Raw genomic sequence first — 19,672 nt, 5'->3', positions numbered from 1 at the left:
TCACTGGACTGGACTGAACAGCGAGCCTCGCTCATTGGCCCAGGACACAGGAAGCATTGAGGACCATAGATAGTCCATCATTCCTAGAGTTCCCTTTCCTCTTTTGTGTGGTGTTGGTGTTGTTATTGCTAGGACATCTTCACAATTACAAGACCACGGACCACCTGTAACGTGTTTGTATCTGAATCATGTTTTTATTTTACTATATATATATAATTTTATAATCGATGTAACTATGCAGTTTTTTTTGCCAAATATGTTGCATTTTATTTCTACCAGTTAACTGAATTTGTAGCGTCCTATTTGGAGTTCTGACATAAGGTGATAATGATGATGTTTGTAGCAATGCCTAATAACGTGTTTATACAGTATTGCACACTACTTGAATTGTATTTACATATAACATATTACACTTGACCTTTATCCAAAGTAATTGACAGTCTAAACATTTACACAAATACAAAATGTGATACAATATTAATTATGGTCATGTTAATTATGCGGCTGTATTATTATTATTATTATTATTATTATTATTATTATTATTATTATTATTATTGATTTTAAACATCACTCTTGTACAGAACAGCTTTTTCAAAGAAAAAAGTGATGTCACCGCACGAAGATGGCGGCACTTCATCACGCCTCCAGGAGACCTATGACCTATCTAGGAAGGCATGATGGGATTTCTACGGTGCGGTCTCTGTAGTAGAGCGAGCTCCCAGTGTGGAAGGAAGTAGGTTTCGACGGGAACGAGAGTGGTCTTGCGGGGGGCGCTGAAGATTTTAGAGGACACAACGCGGTAAGCAAATGATAATTAAAAACCAGATTGCATGCTCACTCTTTTTTCAGAAACGCTATACGTGTTCTGATGTAACGCCGAATCCATCATGATAAAATCAAAAGGTTCCTTTTATAAGTGCACTTTGCCTAAACTGCTGAGATTTCTTTTGTGAAGTTTATTTTTATCAGATCTAAATCGAGTTTATAAAGTGATTGTTATATTGCATTTCAACGTAAAAAAGCAAAGAGCTTTTCTTGCACTAGGGCTCTTTGAAAAATAAGTCTTAGTAGCGCTTTTGCTGTTGTTATTGTTACTGTTCTGTGGATTTGGAAAGCGTGGGGCAGTGGGTGAAACACCAGCTTTTCTTTCATGGCAAGGTGAGATGCTTGATGTAGTGGTCTTTCCAAGTCCGTTAGCTAAATGGTAATTCTTGTAACGAGATCTGAACTAAATTGTAACTTTCGGTGATGTTCGAATTAAGTTTTGGAGTGCATAAAACCATTTGTACAGTTTTAGTGTGCACGACGCTACTTCGTGAGTGGTCCGTTTGTATGCATACACATCTGAGAGCCCAGTAGTTTTTTAGTAAGGGCACCCTTCTGTTAAAACCAGCCTCCTAAGAAATAGTTTCGCATGTTTCCAATTTTACTTTGAGGACACAAAGTGAAAAGGTAAAAGCGTAGGTATAGCCCTATAGTCAAGTGACGGGGGTTCATTAGCATATGAATAAAATACTTTAAATCTTGTGAAAGAGAAATTGGTCACGACCTATCCCCCATGTTTTTCTACAAACACTATAACAGATCCTGTAAAAATGCAATCTATGGCGACTTTTGAACCGATACATTGCCAAAATAAGTAGTACAGGTATTAAAAAAATACGTTTTTTTCGATATGGTTTTGTACCCAGTATATTATCGCTTATTTGTTACGCTCTCGTATAGTCTTTCAAGCTATAGTGTAGTCCTCACACACTCCATTTCCAGTACAATTGTTCATCCGTTTATTATAAACATCCTAAACTGTAGTTAAATATCAGGTCAGATGGAAAAATAATTTGAAATGTTTACGTTTTACAAACGTTCCCCACCTAAAATACCTTTTAAAAAATAATCTTTTTAAAGGGCTTGTCAGCAACATATCTTTTGTACGTTTTTCAAACGTTCCCCACCTAAAATACCTTTAAAAAAATAATCTTTTTAAAGGGCTTGTCAGCAACATATCTTTTGTACGTTTTTCATTGATCAATTATCATTTTTTAATTCTGATATAGTTGCCTTTCAATCCAGAGTATTCTCAAGGCATAGATCTAAACTACATGTACATAATAAACACAGAATAGTATTGGAAGAAACCGCAGTCAGTAAGAACAGGTTTATAAAATGATCTTATTGGGTTTTGCAAACGAGAATTTGGCAATCCATTACTCATAAAGTAATTTGCTCTGAGTGGGAATTTCAAGAAACGTTTGACAGTGGAGTTTTTAATATATTTAAGATAAAATTTAAGAGGTGTTTTTTTTAGATCACTTGTGAGTTAACTGTATATTTAAAAGGAGATGGGCAGGTGCCAAAATAATTACACGGAATTCAGTGCTCAACCAGTCATTAAATTAGGCGTGTGCTTTTCTAATGGAATAAGCAACTTTCAGGAGACTGTTCACTGGACTGTTGATTATTTTGGGAATGCTTTTTTTTATGGAAAGCAATATTTGTCATATTTAATTTTCATTTCATTCATATTTCTTCCTTGTGTTGTTGTAGTTCATGGTTCCAGATTCATAGGAGCATTTTTATGAAGGTTTCACTTTACCAAATTAAAATATATCCCGATATAAAGATCGCTGATAATTAGCAGAAACATACCACATTCCAATTTCCTTGCAATTATTGCTAATACAATTATTAACCTTTGTTTGGAAGCTGGTGTTTATTTCCAAGGAGTTAAAATATCTCCTCCTCGCTACACGTCCTATGAAGTGTGCAGAAAATGATGGATTGTGAACAAGCCTCCGGTTTCACAACGGATGCATCCCGGAATGTGTTCGACATCGCTGACGATTTGAGTAAGTACAAATTGACTGCTTTTTTTTTTTCATTTAAAGCCTGTGGTGCCTAATTCGATCTGAAAAACAATAGCTTCATAGGTGTTCAAAAAGAAAGTTCAAGATCTCGTAAAAGGGGCTGACTTGAGATCTGATTTTCAAAACTGACAGCAGTGACAGCCGCCTGTTGCTCTAGTACTTGGCAAATCACATCAATGTGATATTTCCAGGCCCACTGAATTTTGAACCCTTTTTACAGTGTGGAAGACACTTTATTCCTTTGCTTTTCTTTCCCTGGATAGCTCTATTAAGTCCAGAAGCCCATGTGACATGTTTTTTTTGGAGCCTCTAATGTTTATTTTTGAAGTACGGCCATCTTTCTTCTGTTGTCTCTGTATGTCTCGTTCCAGTTAACTGCATGCACACTCTTCCTCATTCCTTCACAGTCCACTTTTCTAAAATTATTAATTCTAGTTTTAGACTCTTGTTTTGTAGATTTAAAATAGTCATTAAAAATACCATGTTATGCTCACAATTTCCCAGAGAAAATCCCTGCATCAGTTTTATACTGGTTGTTTGAAGGATTAGGTCAATGAGACTATTTTTCTTAATTTCAGTTTTTACAAACTGAATGAAGAAGCAGTCGCTAGCCATTTGAACCATATAAGTTTCATCATTGTTCAGAGTCATCTAGCTTTCTCTTCTGTACATCAGCTCATTTAGAGCAGAGGTTTATTGCATACTTGGGCATACGATATTGAAGTTTGGGTTACACAACGCCACTCTGTAGTCAGTTTCTACTTGTGTCCTTGAGTCTCTGGGCGCAAGTTGACTAATCCGAGTTCAGATGGTTGCTTTTCTGTTCTAATCTAACTTTATCTTTACTTATCTTTATTTCTGTTGTTTAAAGGGCACAGTTTTATGTGATGTTTTGAAGGCCTTGCATCTTGTATGCTTTTGTGTTGTTTTAAGACATTCAGGTGGTTAAACAAATGTCTTGGTTTGTATTAATCTTTTCCCTGAAATCGTATCCTATAAATGCACTAATGAAAGTACAGAGTCAGAAATAATTCATGGCTACAACACATAAATACTCAGTATCGACTGACCCGCTCTGTGACAGTTCAGTGGTGTCTTGAAATAAATTGCCTATGAACCATCACCACATTAACGTTTTGTGCAAAACGTTTAATTTCAGTTTTGGGTTTTCAATCACATTGGCATTGCTGGTGCTCTGTTTTTCTTCCATTATGGCTTCCAAGAGTCCACTGTAACAAAAACAGAAACAAAATATTGGAGGAGTGAATTCACATTTGGTTAAGTAACTGGTGAACACATATCTGACACCCACAAAACAACAATGATCAAACATAATGTGCATTGTTCATTACATTGAGTTTGGCAATGCAAATAGGATTTATTGATCCCGTAGGAAAACATTAAGTACCCTATTAAAGTGACAGTTTCATATAATGTGTAGAACATCGATTAAATACTGTACATTAAATAAATGTTTTTTTCTTGTATTAGATTTAAGTAGGATATAGCAGTTTTGAACAGGTAGTCATGAATTCTGTCTGATTTCTAAGAATCTAAAAGAAAAGTAGCCAAGGCATTTTTTGAAATTACCTTTGTGGTGGTATAAAACATTCTAATGTTCAATACGGAGAAACTGTTTTAATATCCCTATATCATGAGATTTCTGGTAACAGTCGTGGCAACATGGAGATTATTGATTTGCAAATATCTGGAAAAGCAGCAGCCTGAAGTTTGTGAAACTTGTCACATTGAGTTAAACACCTGTAAATTAGTATTATATTTCTAATATTAATACTGGTTTTAAGAAATGTACTATATTTTTGTGGCATTTGAAATGAGCACCATTAGTGCTTTTAAATCAAAGTTTTACTTCACTTATTTTTTGTTTGTTTCTTCCCTTTAGGAGATGAAACCTTTTTTAAACTTGTGGAGAATTTTATTGGATCGCAGTCTGGAAAGAGGCCAGATATTAGTAGGATTCCATGTACCAACAGATTTTTAGTTCAAGTAGGACTTATAAGGGAGGAAAACCAAGCATCATGGAGCACCGTGGTGAAGTGGCTTGAAAGATTATTCCCAAGATATAAATCGATAGACTTTCAGAATCTCATCGAGAGTGCCATCGCAACAGTGTTGAGATTGAGTGGGAAACAGAAAAGAGCCTTCCTTGAAGAGAATGTCGATTTTGAATATGTTGGCCCAATATGTGATAGACTTGGAATTCGAAGAACAGATTTGCTGGAACTGTCTGACTTCTCTGATCGAGTCAAATTTGTTAGACTCACAAATGGTCTCGTGTTGGAGCTTCAGAATTTTATCGCTCAGCAAAAGATTGACCCATCAGTTCTGGTGTGTTGGTTAAGGAATTTCTGCCCACAGTTCTGCGGTGATGGGAATGTAGTGAAAGCTAGCAGATTCCTTGAAAATAAACTGGAAAAACTTAAGATTGAAGGCCAAATTCAGCAAAAACGTAGATATAGGGGAAATAAGTTTTTTAAAATGGAGTTTGAACTGTTCCCAAATCTACACGGAGCAGAAGAACAAATCATGAGGTCAAGTTACAAGAAACTGCTGCCTAAAATACAGATCAAAAAAGAAACTGAAGGCTTGAGAAATCAGGACAGCATTCAAGGCCTGCAAGAGGCAGACGGGGAATATTTCTTACAAAATAGACGAGAAACAGAAAGGGTATTCCCAAAGAAGGAAGAGAATCCTACATGGACACTTCCTGCAATAACTGAGAATACTGCTGTCCTCAGTCAGTGCTTAACATACGAGCAAACTAACCAGGAAGGATTCCAGGATCAGTCTTCCACTGGTAAATACTGCCATTTAATGGAAAGGAAACCACTGACCATGGACTTGGAAGGGAGTCTTAATGCTGTGCAGGTGGAGGTTTTGACTCTGCTGGATGTTTCAGTGCTTGCTTTTCAGAAGTTGTTGGAAGTTTATGGAACCAAAACAGAGCAGTGCAATCAAGCTTTCAGAGAGCTATTGAAAGAGCATTTTGCTCTGATGTCGGAGGAAGACAGCGTTATGAAAGCTTTCGGTGAGAGAATTAATCTGTGTCGGCAAGAATATTTTGCAGTTCCTTCACTCTTGCATTTTTTAAGGTGCAATACTTATTTTCTGCATGATCTAAGTGACGCAACCGAAAAGCAGATAATGTGTTTTGAGAGAGAAATCACCAGTGTTGCTGGGGAGAAGCTGGGTCGTGATAAAAATCCAAAGTTTGCAAACTTTGTGAACTTTACAGAGAGTTCGTCTTCACGCTATATCCACATGGCTTGTGATGTTTTGAGTCATCACAGTGAAGCAAAGCATGGATGCAGAGAACAGTGGCTAGATTTCTGTCAAATTAGTGGTACGACATCAAAGCTGACAAATGGCCGATCAAATCGGTTTAATAATTACTTTGAAGGTGCTGCGGGACTGATTCATCATCACAGTGATATTACCACTTTCTTTTCTGAACATTTATCAAGAGCTTTTCAGAAACCGAATGTGATTCAAGAAAGTGTCAAAGATGATGCTTGTGACTACATCATTCATACTCTTGTTTGTGTCCTTGCACTTGTCTATTGCAAAATCATAGGTCCGTACTGGCAACTTCTGAAGAGTACTGCTGAGTATTTTTATTTCCACAGATATGTTCAGTGTCTTCATCAAAAGCTGGACCAGTGGTCAGTGGATGCTTCACCTATGCTTGTGCCAGAATACTCCAACACTAACCTGTTCCAGCAGTTTCCTTTACAAGAAAAGTGTTTTGATGGAGTGTTTTCATGCTGCACTGTTGAAAATAAATACCTTCCTCTCATCAAGAAGAGCCTGGAGACAATAATGAAGACATTTGTTACTGTGATTGAGAGAAATTTCAAGGACTTTCTGCCCGGAGGAGAATACAGCCAAGATCCTACTCCTGATGTTTGTGCAAAACTGAGACCTTGTCAGCTGAGACAGCTGATGGGTGAATACCCCTTTGGGCATGGCTGTACAAATCAAATGCTCCAAAGTTCTGATGTTCAGAGGAGTTTTTATACATCACAAAGATCAAGTGAGGAGAGCAGCCAGGTGACACATTTCCAAATGCCTGAAAAAGACATAGAGTCAAAGAAGAAGAAGATGAAACGTCTGCAGAATATCGCCAACAAGAACTCAATTTTAGCAGCAGTGGTAAAAAGTGGAGGACCTTGCAGGACCAAGCAAGATGTTGACTGTCTTTTGTCCAAACTAGTGGGCGCAAGCCACGCACAGAAGCGCGAGGCAATCCGGTTACAGATCAGTTATCAGAAAGTGATTCTTGGTTCCAAAGATAGAAACTTGAATCACATTGGCTTCTCCCTGAAAGACATGGTCGAAAAATTGAAAATGGTGTTAGCCGATGAGCCCCAGGGGACGTCCACATCAATCGAGAGAAAACTTGTCTCCGTGGAAGCAAGTGGAAGTCAAAGCAAACAGTGTGTGGTTAGCGATTCTTTGGCCATTGAGAGTTCAGCAGCAAGCCCTGGAGATAGCAGAGCCTCAGACATTCACCACTCTTTGGTACAATCGTATGAGGATTACAGAGAAAAAATGGGCTGCTTTGTGTACTTGGAGTGAGGCGCAGTTTTAGTTTAGAATTAAGTTTTTAATAACCATGAAATTGGAGGTGTACACTAATTAGCTGTTGTACTGTTGTAAGAAAAAGACCTTAAAGACAACTGTGGAAAGGAACTTTTACAGCTTTTTTTATTTAGGTTGCATTCTGAAGAGCATTCCTTTTTCAACAAAGTGTGTTCTGTATATGCGGCATAGCATACTTATACTTCCAAAGTGAACATTGTCACGCGTATGAAAGGTTTTCTTAAAATTTAAAACACTATTTTGTTCACATAAATATCCCCATTCTCAGTTGTTACATGCAAAATTGCACTTTTTGAGATGCAGATATTGTTATACATCAGAATAGTTCTTGGACAAACAAATCTAGCATCATGACAGGTACATTCTTTATTGATACATGTCTTTCCAAATTAGTTCTAGTACAAAATGTGGATAAATAAAGAATGCTAAAGAGGACTTTGCAGATTGTGGGCCATTTCTTTTTACCTTGCAGTGACTATGACAATATGACCCTTTAGGTTGAATAAATGTGCATTTATTTATAAATAAACACCTCGACCAGTGTTCTTTCAAATACAAACTTGGTGTCCAAATACAACATTTCTATCCTTATGAGGAGGTGTACTTGTATACAGTGTGTACACATTGTGGATATATTTGGAAGACATGCATTTCACATGAAATATGCAAAAAATGTGTGACTTTTATCTTCAAGGGCTTTAAATTAGACCGTTACTGTTGAAGAACTTTTGCTCATCAGAGGATGAGCACTTCACAAATGTCAGACCTCCTTTTAAATTTGCAGTAAGGTGTTTACATGAACCACATACTTTCCATTATATGTTTGACAAATTTGAATACTTGATTTTCAAAATGTTATTTATTGTGTTGAATAAGCTGAAATTCCTCATAAGTTGAGATTTCATTTTTTTTTAACTTTAAGACTTTGGTAGTTTTCAAACTTAATGTAACATACTAGAAATGTTTAAAGTGACTGACAAATTCTATAGTCATTACACTTTTCTGTGTAGTACTGGTATTAATACCGTGTATAACAGAAAAGGTGTTAACTACTATTGTGGTAAGTCTTGAGCAACACGTACAAGTGTATTGTAATGTCCAAACTCTGTAAAGCATTTATTTTTACTCCAATCTTGAAATAGTCTTCTATTATATATTATATAAACCCATATATATATATATTATATGGGTTTATCTTTAAGAAACATCTTCTTCCTTGTAAGCATTACTGTTGTCATGGCATAAGAGAGGAATTGCCTTTTGTTTACAATAACATGCTACCAAGCATCACTTTCTTCGCTTTTTAACAAAGACATCTTAATTGTGTATTCAGATCACCAGGAAATGAATACACAATTTTTTTATTTTCTCTTATAATGTAAATTAAATTTATTGGTAATCCTAGTATATACAGTTTCTAAATTGGGATAGTATGAGTACAGTATGCGTGTCGGGCAATCAGGAGAGAATGTGTTCATAGAGTTGTGACAAAAAGAATCATACTTAAATTCATCACTTAAAAAAAACTGCAAAGGTCTATTTGGTTAGAGTTAAATGTGCTCTCACATGGCATAGGCCCAGCAGTGGTACATGATCTCTTCAAAATAACTCTCAAAATTTAGTTTGAGTGCCCGTAGTCCGATTTTATAAAGCATATCTACAAGTGCTAAATATGCCAACGATTAGAGGTGTTAAATGTTATACAGGAGCTAACGGTAAGTTTTGGAACAATATTCACAGTTCATTTTTAAAACAGTAATCCACAATGCAAAATAGTCATTGTGTCTGTATGCTCACTGTATGAGCAAGTAAGATGATTTGATCTTTATATATAGTGGAACACCATATCAGTGTACTTTACAACATGGTAAAATCTTAATTATTCATACATAACTATGTACAGTTGTTTGAGTGTTACATTGCTAAAAGACAGAGGTGATTTATACACCTTGCTTGTAGTACTTAACTGCATTAAAAGAAATATTCACATTGCATGATCCAATAAAGCACAAAACTAATTATTACATGTGCTGTGTCACTGAGCCTGACCATATTTTATTTTACAAAGTGTCAGTCAAAGGATATTTTCTAGTGAGAGAGTCCTGTGGTGTCGAACTACTTGGAAAGACAAGAGGACAGTCCATAAATATAATCTACAAATCAGGGGCATAATTCTTTGCATTACATCTTGTGGAGTTCAAATACAGCCCTGAATTCTGTCCTGTAGCCACCGTAATGTTAATAAAATAAACAGAGCATTGAATTCGACTTCAGAATGACAAACGTGAAGGCTGTCAAAATAGTGAGATCTTTTCTTAAACTTCATACAAAAATCCATGTTTTTCTGCCAGTCCCACTGCATGTTCTGGGCACGTGAGAGAGGTTGTGCATCTTTTTAGGAAATGTATAAATTGAATGCAATCAGATTTTGTAATTCCAGCCTTTTGTGTGTTCCCCCGAGTTCAGATGTTAAATTGACATTAAGTTTGAGTGCAAATTACAAATGATTGTACACATATCTCCCTCTCGGGAGAGTAAGGGTCAGCTACATACCCTGCCCAAGTAACCCTCCTTCCATGTGTCCTAAGATCTCATTCATAGTTTTATATGGTTTTCATCAGTTTTCTGATTTCTGAATGCCTGAGAAATGCAGCTCAACAGCACTAACAAATACGCATGGATACCTATTCATCGTGGAATGGTAAGACATTAATGGCTACTGTCATTTCCCTTTGGGATCAATAAAGTCTTATCTGTCTAACCATCAGCACTGCTCAGTTACCTGGGGGTAGCACTTTAATTACAAATCCATCTGGCTGCCCCTCATCACTAGGTGTGCCAATGAATAGAACAGCATGTCAAAGGCTCGGCATTGCATCTCCAGGCCACTTAATTTGAAAAGCCCATCCTGTTCATTAAAATGTTACCGATGGGCAACTCAGGCAGCCCAACATTTTTACTCTGTGATCTTGTGCTGAAAAGCCCTATTATAGTGGGTTCTGAAGAGAAACGACAGCAGTTCAGTCCATGGCGATTATGTGAGTGGGCAGCCTAGTTCAAAATAACTATAGCCAAAGAATTGACATTGAAAGACATTTAAATCTTCTAAATGAGCATGCTACTTGTGTTTGAGACTGGCATTAAGTTTGGGAGTTTAAAACCTTAATTTTGTTGATTTCTTTTTTTTATAAAACCTATCTTATTGATAGTAAACTTTACTTTTGAGATGTCTTCATTAATAGTTTCATTTAGCATCAAAAGCATCGATTTAGAACAGTGAAGTATGAAATTTTAAATGTTCAAGATCTAACTGTATTCCTTGGCTATGTACATGTACAAATGGGTATTAACTAAAAGGACATCATATTAATATATATTAATTGTTAACAAATTAAGAAAATTAATTTGAATTCTGAATCCCAATAAGCCTTCTAGATTTTCAGGCTTGCTTTGCTGGGCATGACAAAGATGATTCGCATTTCTGTTCCAAAATGTTTTTCTTAAAATGTACATAATTTCAGCAATTTTATGCATTCGTCTGTGTAGATTTTTATCTAAGGTACTGTCTGATATACTGTAACTTCTCTTTCTCTGAAATCGATTTTCATCGTGGCATAATGTGTTTCCACTAACCTCTGTGGTGAAGCCCACACTCTCAAAGTGTATTTTTATATATGAGGCAACTGTCTAAATGTAGTTCTTGTTTAGTTGTTACCCTTTTGACCACCTGATTCTCTCTAGCCCTTTAATTTTGCAAAGTAAACCTGGGGTTCACTTATTCAAAGTACATAATTCTTAATTCATATTTCTCTGCAACACTTCATGCACCATGGCACTTCAAAAAAGCAGTGAATCTGGTTAATATAAACTAATAACTAATTTAGTCGTCAGCATGCGTAGGCTGCAAAGGAACAAGGAATAGCTTTATTCCATGCTTCTGAAGAAGGCCCCACGGCTGAAAAGTTGTTTTCTTCCTTCTTTTTTCAGCATTGAATATACCTATTACTAATAATTAATTTGACAGTGTCGTTATGGTAAGAAACAGCAACAAGAAGCAGTACACATCAGATCACAAGCTTATGCACCAATATCTGAAAGCATATCATTCTCTGAAATAGCATGTGTTTTATTTATGTGCCAAAATACGGATTGCATATAAGAGGAGAATGTGCAACATACAGAGTTATAAATCTAAAATAATTTAAAATATGGATGATAGGGCATTATAACTTCATCTTTCATTCATTTTCATACCTGCGTTTCAGTAAGTAACTGGGCAGCCAGTGGGTGCAAGGCAGGACATACCCTGAGTGGGACACCAATCCAACAAGGGCGTGCACATCCCTTTTACAAGAAACTAGAGATGCCAGCTAACCAATGCAGTCTATTTGTTCTTTGGGGGGAAACCAGATGCCTCTTTGCTACTCATGTAGCCACAGAGAGAACATTAGAACTCTAACTATAAGGTGCCCCAAGTCAGATTAAATACCAAGAAGCAGCAGTGTTAACCACCATGCTGATCACATTACTTATGTAAATACTGTGCAACATTCATATCTGTTTTGGAGATTAATCTGAGAAAGGCCAGGATTTGATATGTTAAACCCATGTGTTTTTTCAAATATAAATGACCAAACTTATAACACTACTAGCATATACAGTACATATAGAACACCTTCACACCCCTTCCCAAGTAAAACTTTATTTACACATTGTAACGCACCATTGTCCAGAGAAAAACCAATACTCAATTTGAAAAGGGATTACAAATAAAAACCTTGGAAAATTGATTGGATTAGTGTACGCACCCTTTAATAATATTGAGAGTCAAGTATGGTAAGAAATTATCAAAAGATCTCCAAGATAAAGTTGTTGAAAGTCACAGAGCAGGAAATGGATATAAAAAGATTTAAATATCCATTAAGACCATCATTAAGAAGTGGAATGTGTGTGGTGCCACCAAGATCTTGCCTAAATCAGATCATCCCTCCAAAAGGATGACAAAATAAGGAAGAGACTGATCAGAGAGACCACCAAGAATCCAAGGCAGCTTTGAAGATCTTGGGAGGCCTTCATGTTAAAGACTGGTCAGTGTCCATACAGTGTATGCTGTATGGGAGGGTGGCAAGAAGAAAGCTACTACTCATAAAATCCCACATTCAGTCTCGTCTGAGGTATGCTAGACAATACTGGAGATGGGAGGTTATGTTTGGTGAAAACCCTGAGAACACTGTCCTACTGCAAAGCATGGTGGAGGTAGCTTTCTTTTTGGGTTTGTTTCTCAGAAGTAGGATAGAATGGTTAGAATTGGAGGGAAAATAGATGGAAATACAGATGTTTTTTTGAAGAAATGTGTCCGTTCTTTGGAAGAAATCTGAAATTGGGAAGGAATTTTATCTTTCAGTATGACCCTAAGCTCTCAAACTGGAACAGTTCTGTAAGCCAGTAGAGGCAGACATTCCCAAATCTAGGTGTGCTACATTGGTACAAAAATTACAGCAATACTTCAAGCAAAAGATGCTTCCACTAAGTACTAACTCAGGGATGTGTGCACGCATCTACCCATTTTTCAAGATTTTCATTAGTAATTACTTTTAAGAATGAGCATTTGTTTTTTAGTTGGAGTTTGTTTGTAACAATGTGTAAATAAAGGTCAAATACATTTTGATGTGATGTGTCTTCTATTCAGGCTGTTAGGCTACAAACTGCTTCTTTGAAATGGCTGTGTAGACTTCTATAGGCACTGTATATGTAGATTATTCATTCAATGTAGTCTATAGCTCCTTCTTAACTATCTCTCTTCCCCAACTTATCTGTTGTGTGGTGGGGCTGTGTCTCACTCAGGTGGAGCTTGGTATGTAAGCTGTTTGGGATCCATTGGGATGAAAAGTAATGCAAATGTTTGGAGTTAAGCTAATATTTAAAGCTAAATGATGTACTTATAAGTACTTTAACATTTATCCAGAAGTGCAGATAAATTATGAGAAACATTAAGCTTGCTGGGGATAAGCCAGTTTCTAGAACTACTCTCTGATATTACCCTTTATCTCAACTACTTCTATAATAGACAGTCGGCTTATAATAGATATGTTCTGCTTCCTTCACAGCAGATTTCTTCACGGACACTAAATGGCGGAGTGGTGGAACATCCCTGCAGTTAGTCATGTGCTGGTGGCTCTGTTCGGAATGGGATCCTGGATCTCTGTCAATTCATTGTGGGTGGAACTGCCTGTGGTGGTCAATGTTCTGCCAGAAGGTCAGTCAGTTGTAAATAAAATTGAATATTGTGCAATCTGAAATAATGTAGCCTGAACATTTAAGATAACTATGAGCTTTAGAATATAACTCAATGTATTGCTCTAGAAAAAATGGCAAGTTTACAGTCTCCTTTTCATTTATGGATACCATTGGCAGAAACTGGGAAATGGTTCCTATAGGAACGGAGGATTTCCACCAATTCTCTTCAGAATATTTTTATTTATCAATAAGGCTTATGTCTATAGCATGTAACAAATGAATGATTTACTACTCTTTTCTGTTCTAGGCTGGAACCTTCCTGCCTATCTCTCTATATTGATTGCATTTGGAAACGTGGGTCCAGTTGTGGTAACTCTAACACACCATTTTGCACCAGGAAGGCTGAACGAGCGATTGGTCATCCATAGCATCCAGGCATTGGCTGTAGTGGCTTCAGCCTTCCTTGCCATCTTCTGGGATGAGATTGTGTTGGTATCTGGAAAGAGCCACTCTGTGCCTTACCTGTTGCTCACCTTCATTCTTGCGCTGGTGTGTTGTACTTCTAACGTTACCTTCCTACCCTTCATGTTCCGCTACCCCTCGGTGTATATCCGCACCTTTTTCGTGGGCCAAGGCCTCAGTGCTCTCTTCCCCTGTGTGGTGGCACTGGGGCAGGGTGTAGGAAAGCTGGAGTGCCTGAACGGGACTTCAGAAAATGGCACGCTGTCTCCACATTACCTTGATGAGAATTTCCCTGCCCGGAATTTCTTCTGGTTCCTCTTTACAATGCTGGGAATATCCGGACTGTCATTCCTGGCCTTGTCGTTTAGGATTCCTACTCAGCCCGCACAAGAAGAAAAAGATCTGGGTTCTCCATCTTCCAAAGAAGAATCAGAAACACACCCACTTCAGAACGGTACTCCACGTGTCGCGGAGGACCAGGTGGATGTTTCGAAGGATTCCCCCCGCAGTGCATTCTGGACACGTCGCAACATCTACCTGCTGGCACTGCTGGGCATCTCCAATGCTTTGACAAATGGGATTCTACCATCAGTGCAGAGCTTTGCCTGTCTGCCATATGGTACAATGACCTTTCACCTTTCTGTTGTCCTTGGCAACATTGCGAACCCTTTGGCTTGCTTCATAGCGATGTTTGTCCTGTGCAGGTTGGTGCCTTTTGTACATATAGATTTTTCCCATCTTGAATTGTAAGAAAGTTTAAAATTTAGCTAGAATGGGAGATTTCTGTGCTTATGTTACTGTTGTAATGTAGAAATTTTAGTTAATTGCCTTATACAGAAAAATATGGTTTAATGATTAAACTTATATCTGGTCCTACAATGCTACATTCTTTATCAACAGTAGGGTTTCTATAGTCTTACATCTGGCTCGATGATAATTTTTTAAAATTTAAAAAATATTTTAAAACATAAAAAAGTTTAGAAAACAAGAGGCAGTGTATTGGCATATAATACTTTTGAATGTTTAATATTTTATTCATAAGCACTTAGAAAAACACTGCCCAACAGAGTTCCAATATAAAAGTAAGAAATTACAACATAAAAATTGTATAATGAATATCATTAAAAGCTCTAGTACAGTTTTGGTCTCTAAATGAATGTAAGCAAATTTCAAACTGTAATATGATCACACAAAATATGTAAAACATCAAATTAACATGTTCACTCGGTTTAGTGGGAAGAGTAAGAGTTGCTCATATCACAGTTTTCAAAAGTAAATCGAAGAAGTATGAATAGCTGTCAAAATATTTTTCTTAAATATAATTTCACTAATTCTTTTATAAAATAATCTCTTAGATTTCATTTACTAGTGATATAAAATTTACAATTTTGTCCAAACACACATATAAGGTTAACTTAAAACGCGCACTGTTTGCTCATGTGATGGTCAAGCTTGATCCGATCTGGAGATTTATGATATTGTTGTACGCCAAGTTGTGTTTACATTGTGTATAATTTGTGGTGATGCATGAAAATACCATACCTTTTCTGTTCAGTTTTGTATTCCTATGCCAGTGCCTTGTACTAATTTGAATCTTCTCCGCCTTGCAGGTCCAGTGCTGGCCTGGGGGCCATGTCAGTGGCCGGGGGAGCGTTTGCAACGTACCTTTTGGTTCTTGCGGCGCTCAGCCCCTGCCCTCCTCTCCTGGGAAGCCCAGTAGGCGTGAGTTTAGTGGTGAGTGTCTGAGCGGTGATTCCCTTCTTCAGGGTGAAGCTGACATTGCAGTGCCAGGTCTGCGCTACAGAATGACAAGAGCTGGAGAAAATATACCTTCATACACTAGTTGTTAAATATCGTATTACGTTAGACTCGCTCTCAACTAAGGCGGTTGGCTCTGGAACATAAAAAATACTGAAAAAAGCTTTGTTTTCTACAAAATTCATAGAGCACGCACTAGTTAGCGAGCCTATACGGTAGTCTTATGTACTTAAATATACTGTTTTTATACTGGTATTAAATATCTTGTATTTCTGTAAAAGGTTTAGTGGGGGATTTTTCTAAGAGTTATAGGGTAAAATGTGACTATATGCGAATTTGGACTTTACACGCGACTCAAAATCCCTAGCCCCTGTGTATGTTGCCAGTCGACAGTATATTTCTGTATAATTAATTTTTCTGCCATTTACAACTTTTCAAAGATCCATTTTTTTGCCCAAAAAAGTACGTAATGTACATTCTTGAATGAAAAGAAATGCTGGGAAGTTGTCAGTGTTGCACCATAATGCTTTCACGGTTGGCAAATATGCAGGATCAGGTATTCATTTGGAAATGTTTATTTAAAATACTGTGCCAAGATAAAAAGAGTGAATGAAAATGAATAAAATAGTCATTACATACCGAATAAGAACAGATGGGTTCTTGTAGAGGTTGAAAGAAAGAAATATTACCATCATGATAATAAAATTGATATATATATTGAACTAATGGAATATTTTGTATGTGTTAAATAGACCTTGCTAAAACCCCTCCCACTGGAATCCAAAATTGTCAGAGTTTCTCTGAACCTAATTGACAGAACAGGGATAAGAGCACAGCATGGCGTGAGATTCATGATCTCTTCCTGTCCAGGTCATCTCGTGGATTGTCTTCACTGCGCTGTTCTCCTACTTGAAGGTGGTCATCGGGTCTCTGCTGCATGAGGCCGGACACGCTGCCCTGCTGTGGTGTGGGGTGTTTATCCAGGCAGGATCCCTGATCGGAGCCCTTGTTATGTTTCCGCTGGTTAGCGTCTATGATATTTTCCAAAGGGCACAGGACTGTGTAGACAACTGCAGTCTATAAATACAAGATTTTACTCAGGGTGAGTTAGCATAGCTACCCAACCCTGTTGTTTGGGGGTTGACATTTTATTCCATTGCATTCTTAATGTGCATTGTACAGCTGTCTTCTGTCTCTACTATAGCCTTTAAAGCATAAATTGAAAGGATTTGAGGACTGGAAATGTTCTCTTCAAACATACTACAGATATCTATGCTTCGCTGTAACAATGACGGCTGCTGGTGCATAAAATAAGTAAGAAATCATAATTCGCTCTACCATTAATGTTTATAATTTACTTTATTTTCCATTATAATGCGATTAAATCACAAAAGGTAATTTTCATTTATCATGTGAGGGATGAAGTAAAAAGATATACAAACCAAAGTCGTTTTTTAGACATCTTGTTAGCCTATTACAATGCTATGTGATACAGCTATCCTCCATAGTGCAGGTTTCGTAGATTCTGTGTCTCAACGTGTCAATGCAGAAAACACTTTTTATCCTCTTGCAATCACACTGTGCATTACAGTAGTTATACTGTACTCCATACTTGCCAGCTTCACTGCATTTGTTCAGCTTAGACCAAGTCCTGTTTTTAATTCACTTAATAGTTGACATTGAGTAAGTCAACACCTGCCATGAGCACTCTGTTAATGCACTATGGGAGACATTGGACACATGGGCTAGTTCAGGTGATTAGGATTCTTTCAGTTGCAGTTTCTTCTTAATTGGGGAAAAGATGGGTGAGGAGTTAGTGTTCAGAGTTAGTATTTCTAGTCCCATAGTCATTGTGTGAATAATATCTGTAAATGAAAGGAACTTAGTGTATCAAATGTTTTTGAAATAATTGCTGATACGTCATCCTGTTTACTTTCCAACTTTTGAAAAGAACATCTTTATTGATTAACATACTGTCAATTTCAAACTTTTAAAACAAATTCAAAGGCTCTTCGATCTTTAGAACAAATCAAAGTATCCAGAGCGAAAAAAATGAAACAATGACTAATAAAAATTGAATGAATAAGCCAAAGATTATTTGGCAAAATACCAAATCTTTTAAAACATATCTTTCAAAATACATGACTAGGGCTTAATCCTTCCCTAACCCTAAAGTTATGACATAAAACTGCAAAAAAATGTAAAACTTTTTTATAGACGAGGCACTGATAATTTATTGTGTAAATAGGTCAAATTATGAAGTTGCTTAATATGTTTAATATGAATGAGGTGAATCGTCTGGGGCTCTGTTGGGAAAATCAGAGGCTGGTAGTGTGTGGCTGCTATTAACAGCCATCCAGTTTGTATACCTGTGAAGCCTTCTTTGCATAGGGTTAGAGCTGCTGCCTCATGGGCTTCTGTCCCATTGCTCTCCTACAGCCTGGACAAACACATCTGTGTTCACTGTTCACTAGTGTCTGAGCCCTAGATGCCACACGTTGTCCCTCCTGGCTCATCCCACAGATCTCACAAATAAACTACTCGTTGTCTGTGTTTTTTTTGTCATTACATTAAAAATAAATTCATAATTTGTTTAGCTTTTCCTGAAAGTCATTTAGAAAATACATGTGATTTAAAAAAGGGCTTCACTCAGTTTTGTCATTATAATTATTTAAACCGTACATATTACCAATTATGTTTTCAAGGATTTTTAAGAGTAAATCTTTGTAGTGAGCAGTAAAAAACACTCCAGGTGAATTGACTGGGTTTAGACATGGGTACCAATATTTGTCTGTAATACATAATTTATGTCTGAGGAGTATCTACTCCACTACTCATGAAGTAGTTGATATGAAAACTTGAAGACATTGTTGATATATCAACATAATGTTGTTTAATATGCATCTATCCCCATGAAAGATACTGTTTGATTTGAAGGGTGACAGAACCTTTTTCCTAATATGTCATACACAGCACTTTGACTACCAAGGAAGAGGAGTCTGACCCCTTTCTAGTTCCAGACAGTGGAACAAGGCAACCCCTCTCATTAACTACCTAAAATTAACGACTTCCCACCTATTTTGACTAAGGCTGCCTCTATTTGCTGTCCACCTTTGCCATGCAAGTCAGTGTGGAAGAGGATTTGGTCGTGATAAGGTCTGAAGCACCATGAACCATAATCTGCCAAATGTTTTTGGAGTGTCTGTCACTAATTGGACTGTGTCAAGTTAAGTGGTGCAGAAGTCAAATGTCCTGGTCCTGCCTTTCTTTGGAATACCTGGATGGACTAAGACCATATTATTAGTCTTACATGGTCTAATGTACAAGAAATAGTAACTGGGTAGAAAGCAGCTTCTTTTCTGTTTTTAATATATCAACACAAATCTAAAATACACTTTCAGGGTATGTCATTCTTTTCTTTATTGATTCATTTGATTTTTTATGTATTACAGTATAAATGCTGGAAGTATTTTTTTGTTATGAAAATAATTCTTCAGTATTTTGAATGTTTGTATAATACATTTAAATTATATTTTCATTCTCACTGACATTTGTATTTAATGTGAAATGAATGGAAAACATTTATTAGCAATGGGTATTGTTGTTTTTGGTCCAACTAAATCCATGGTACTGGAGAAATAAAATGTCATGAAACATAAACAGGTTGAATTAATACGTGTTTACATAGTATTACATACTGATACATAGTAAGATGTATATAGATG

General features: G+C 36.8%; 2 protein-coding genes across 4 annotated transcripts; both read left to right on the top strand.

Annotated features, from left to right (window-relative positions):
* Window positions 1–655: 655 nt before the first annotated feature.
* slc52a2 (solute carrier family 52 member 2) lies at window positions 656–18,008 on the top strand. Of its 3 annotated transcripts, none has more exons than XM_088601108.1 (5): window positions 656–802; window positions 13,601–13,746; window positions 14,035–14,893; window positions 15,800–15,923; window positions 16,818–18,008. In XM_088601108.1, the coding sequence occupies exons 2-5, from the start codon at window positions 13,620–13,622 to the stop codon at window positions 17,028–17,030; spliced, it is 1,323 nt and encodes a 440-aa protein (XP_088457234.1). In that variant the 5' UTR covers window positions 656–802; window positions 13,601–13,619; the 3' UTR covers window positions 17,031–18,008. The 3 variants fall into 3 exon arrangements, with proteins under 3 accessions (XP_088457234.1, XP_088457233.1, XP_088457235.1); XM_088601107.1 differs by having other exon boundaries at window positions 663–802; window positions 13,598–13,746; XM_088601109.1 differs by lacking the exon at window positions 656–802 and adding an exon at window positions 2,730–2,849 and having other exon boundaries at window positions 13,598–13,746.
* LOC148651149 (uncharacterized) lies at window positions 2,712–7,925 on the top strand. Its single transcript, XM_088601103.1, has 2 exons — window positions 2,712–2,849; window positions 4,771–7,925. The coding sequence occupies exons 1-2, from the start codon at window positions 2,774–2,776 to the stop codon at window positions 7,464–7,466; spliced, it is 2,772 nt and encodes a 923-aa protein (XP_088457229.1). The 5' UTR covers window positions 2,712–2,773; the 3' UTR covers window positions 7,467–7,925.
* Window positions 18,009–19,672: the final 1,664 nt, after the last annotated feature.

The sequence above is a fragment of the Lepisosteus platostomus genome, chromosome 12, assembly GCF_059453375.1.
Source record: "Lepisosteus platostomus isolate fLepPlt1 chromosome 12, fLepPlt1.hap1, whole genome shotgun sequence".
Classification (NCBI taxonomy): Eukaryota; Metazoa; Chordata; class Actinopteri; order Semionotiformes; family Lepisosteidae; genus Lepisosteus; species Lepisosteus platostomus.
The sequence above is the reverse complement of the archived record's forward strand: the minus strand, read 5'-3'. Positions and strand labels throughout refer to the sequence as shown.

Bases quoted from the DNA above. Each gene is read 5' to 3' on its own strand.
- slc52a2 (XM_088601108.1), top strand. From the start codon at position 13,620: ATGGCGGAGTGGTGGAACATCCCTGCAGTTAGTCATGTGCTGGTGGCT. The intron at 13,747-14,034 runs GTCAGTCAGTTG...TTTCTGTTCTAG, and splicing joins GGTCAATGTTCTGCCAGAAG to GCTGGAACCTTCCTGCCTAT. The intron at 14,894-15,799 runs GTTGGTGCCTTT...TCCGCCTTGCAG, and splicing joins GCGATGTTTGTCCTGTGCAG to GTCCAGTGCTGGCCTGGGGG.
- LOC148651149 (XM_088601103.1), top strand. From the start codon at position 2,774: ATGATGGATTGTGAACAAGCCTCCGGTTTCACAACGGATGCATCCCGG. The intron at 2,850-4,770 runs GTAAGTACAAAT...TCTTCCCTTTAG, and splicing joins CGACATCGCTGACGATTTGA to GAGATGAAACCTTTTTTAAA.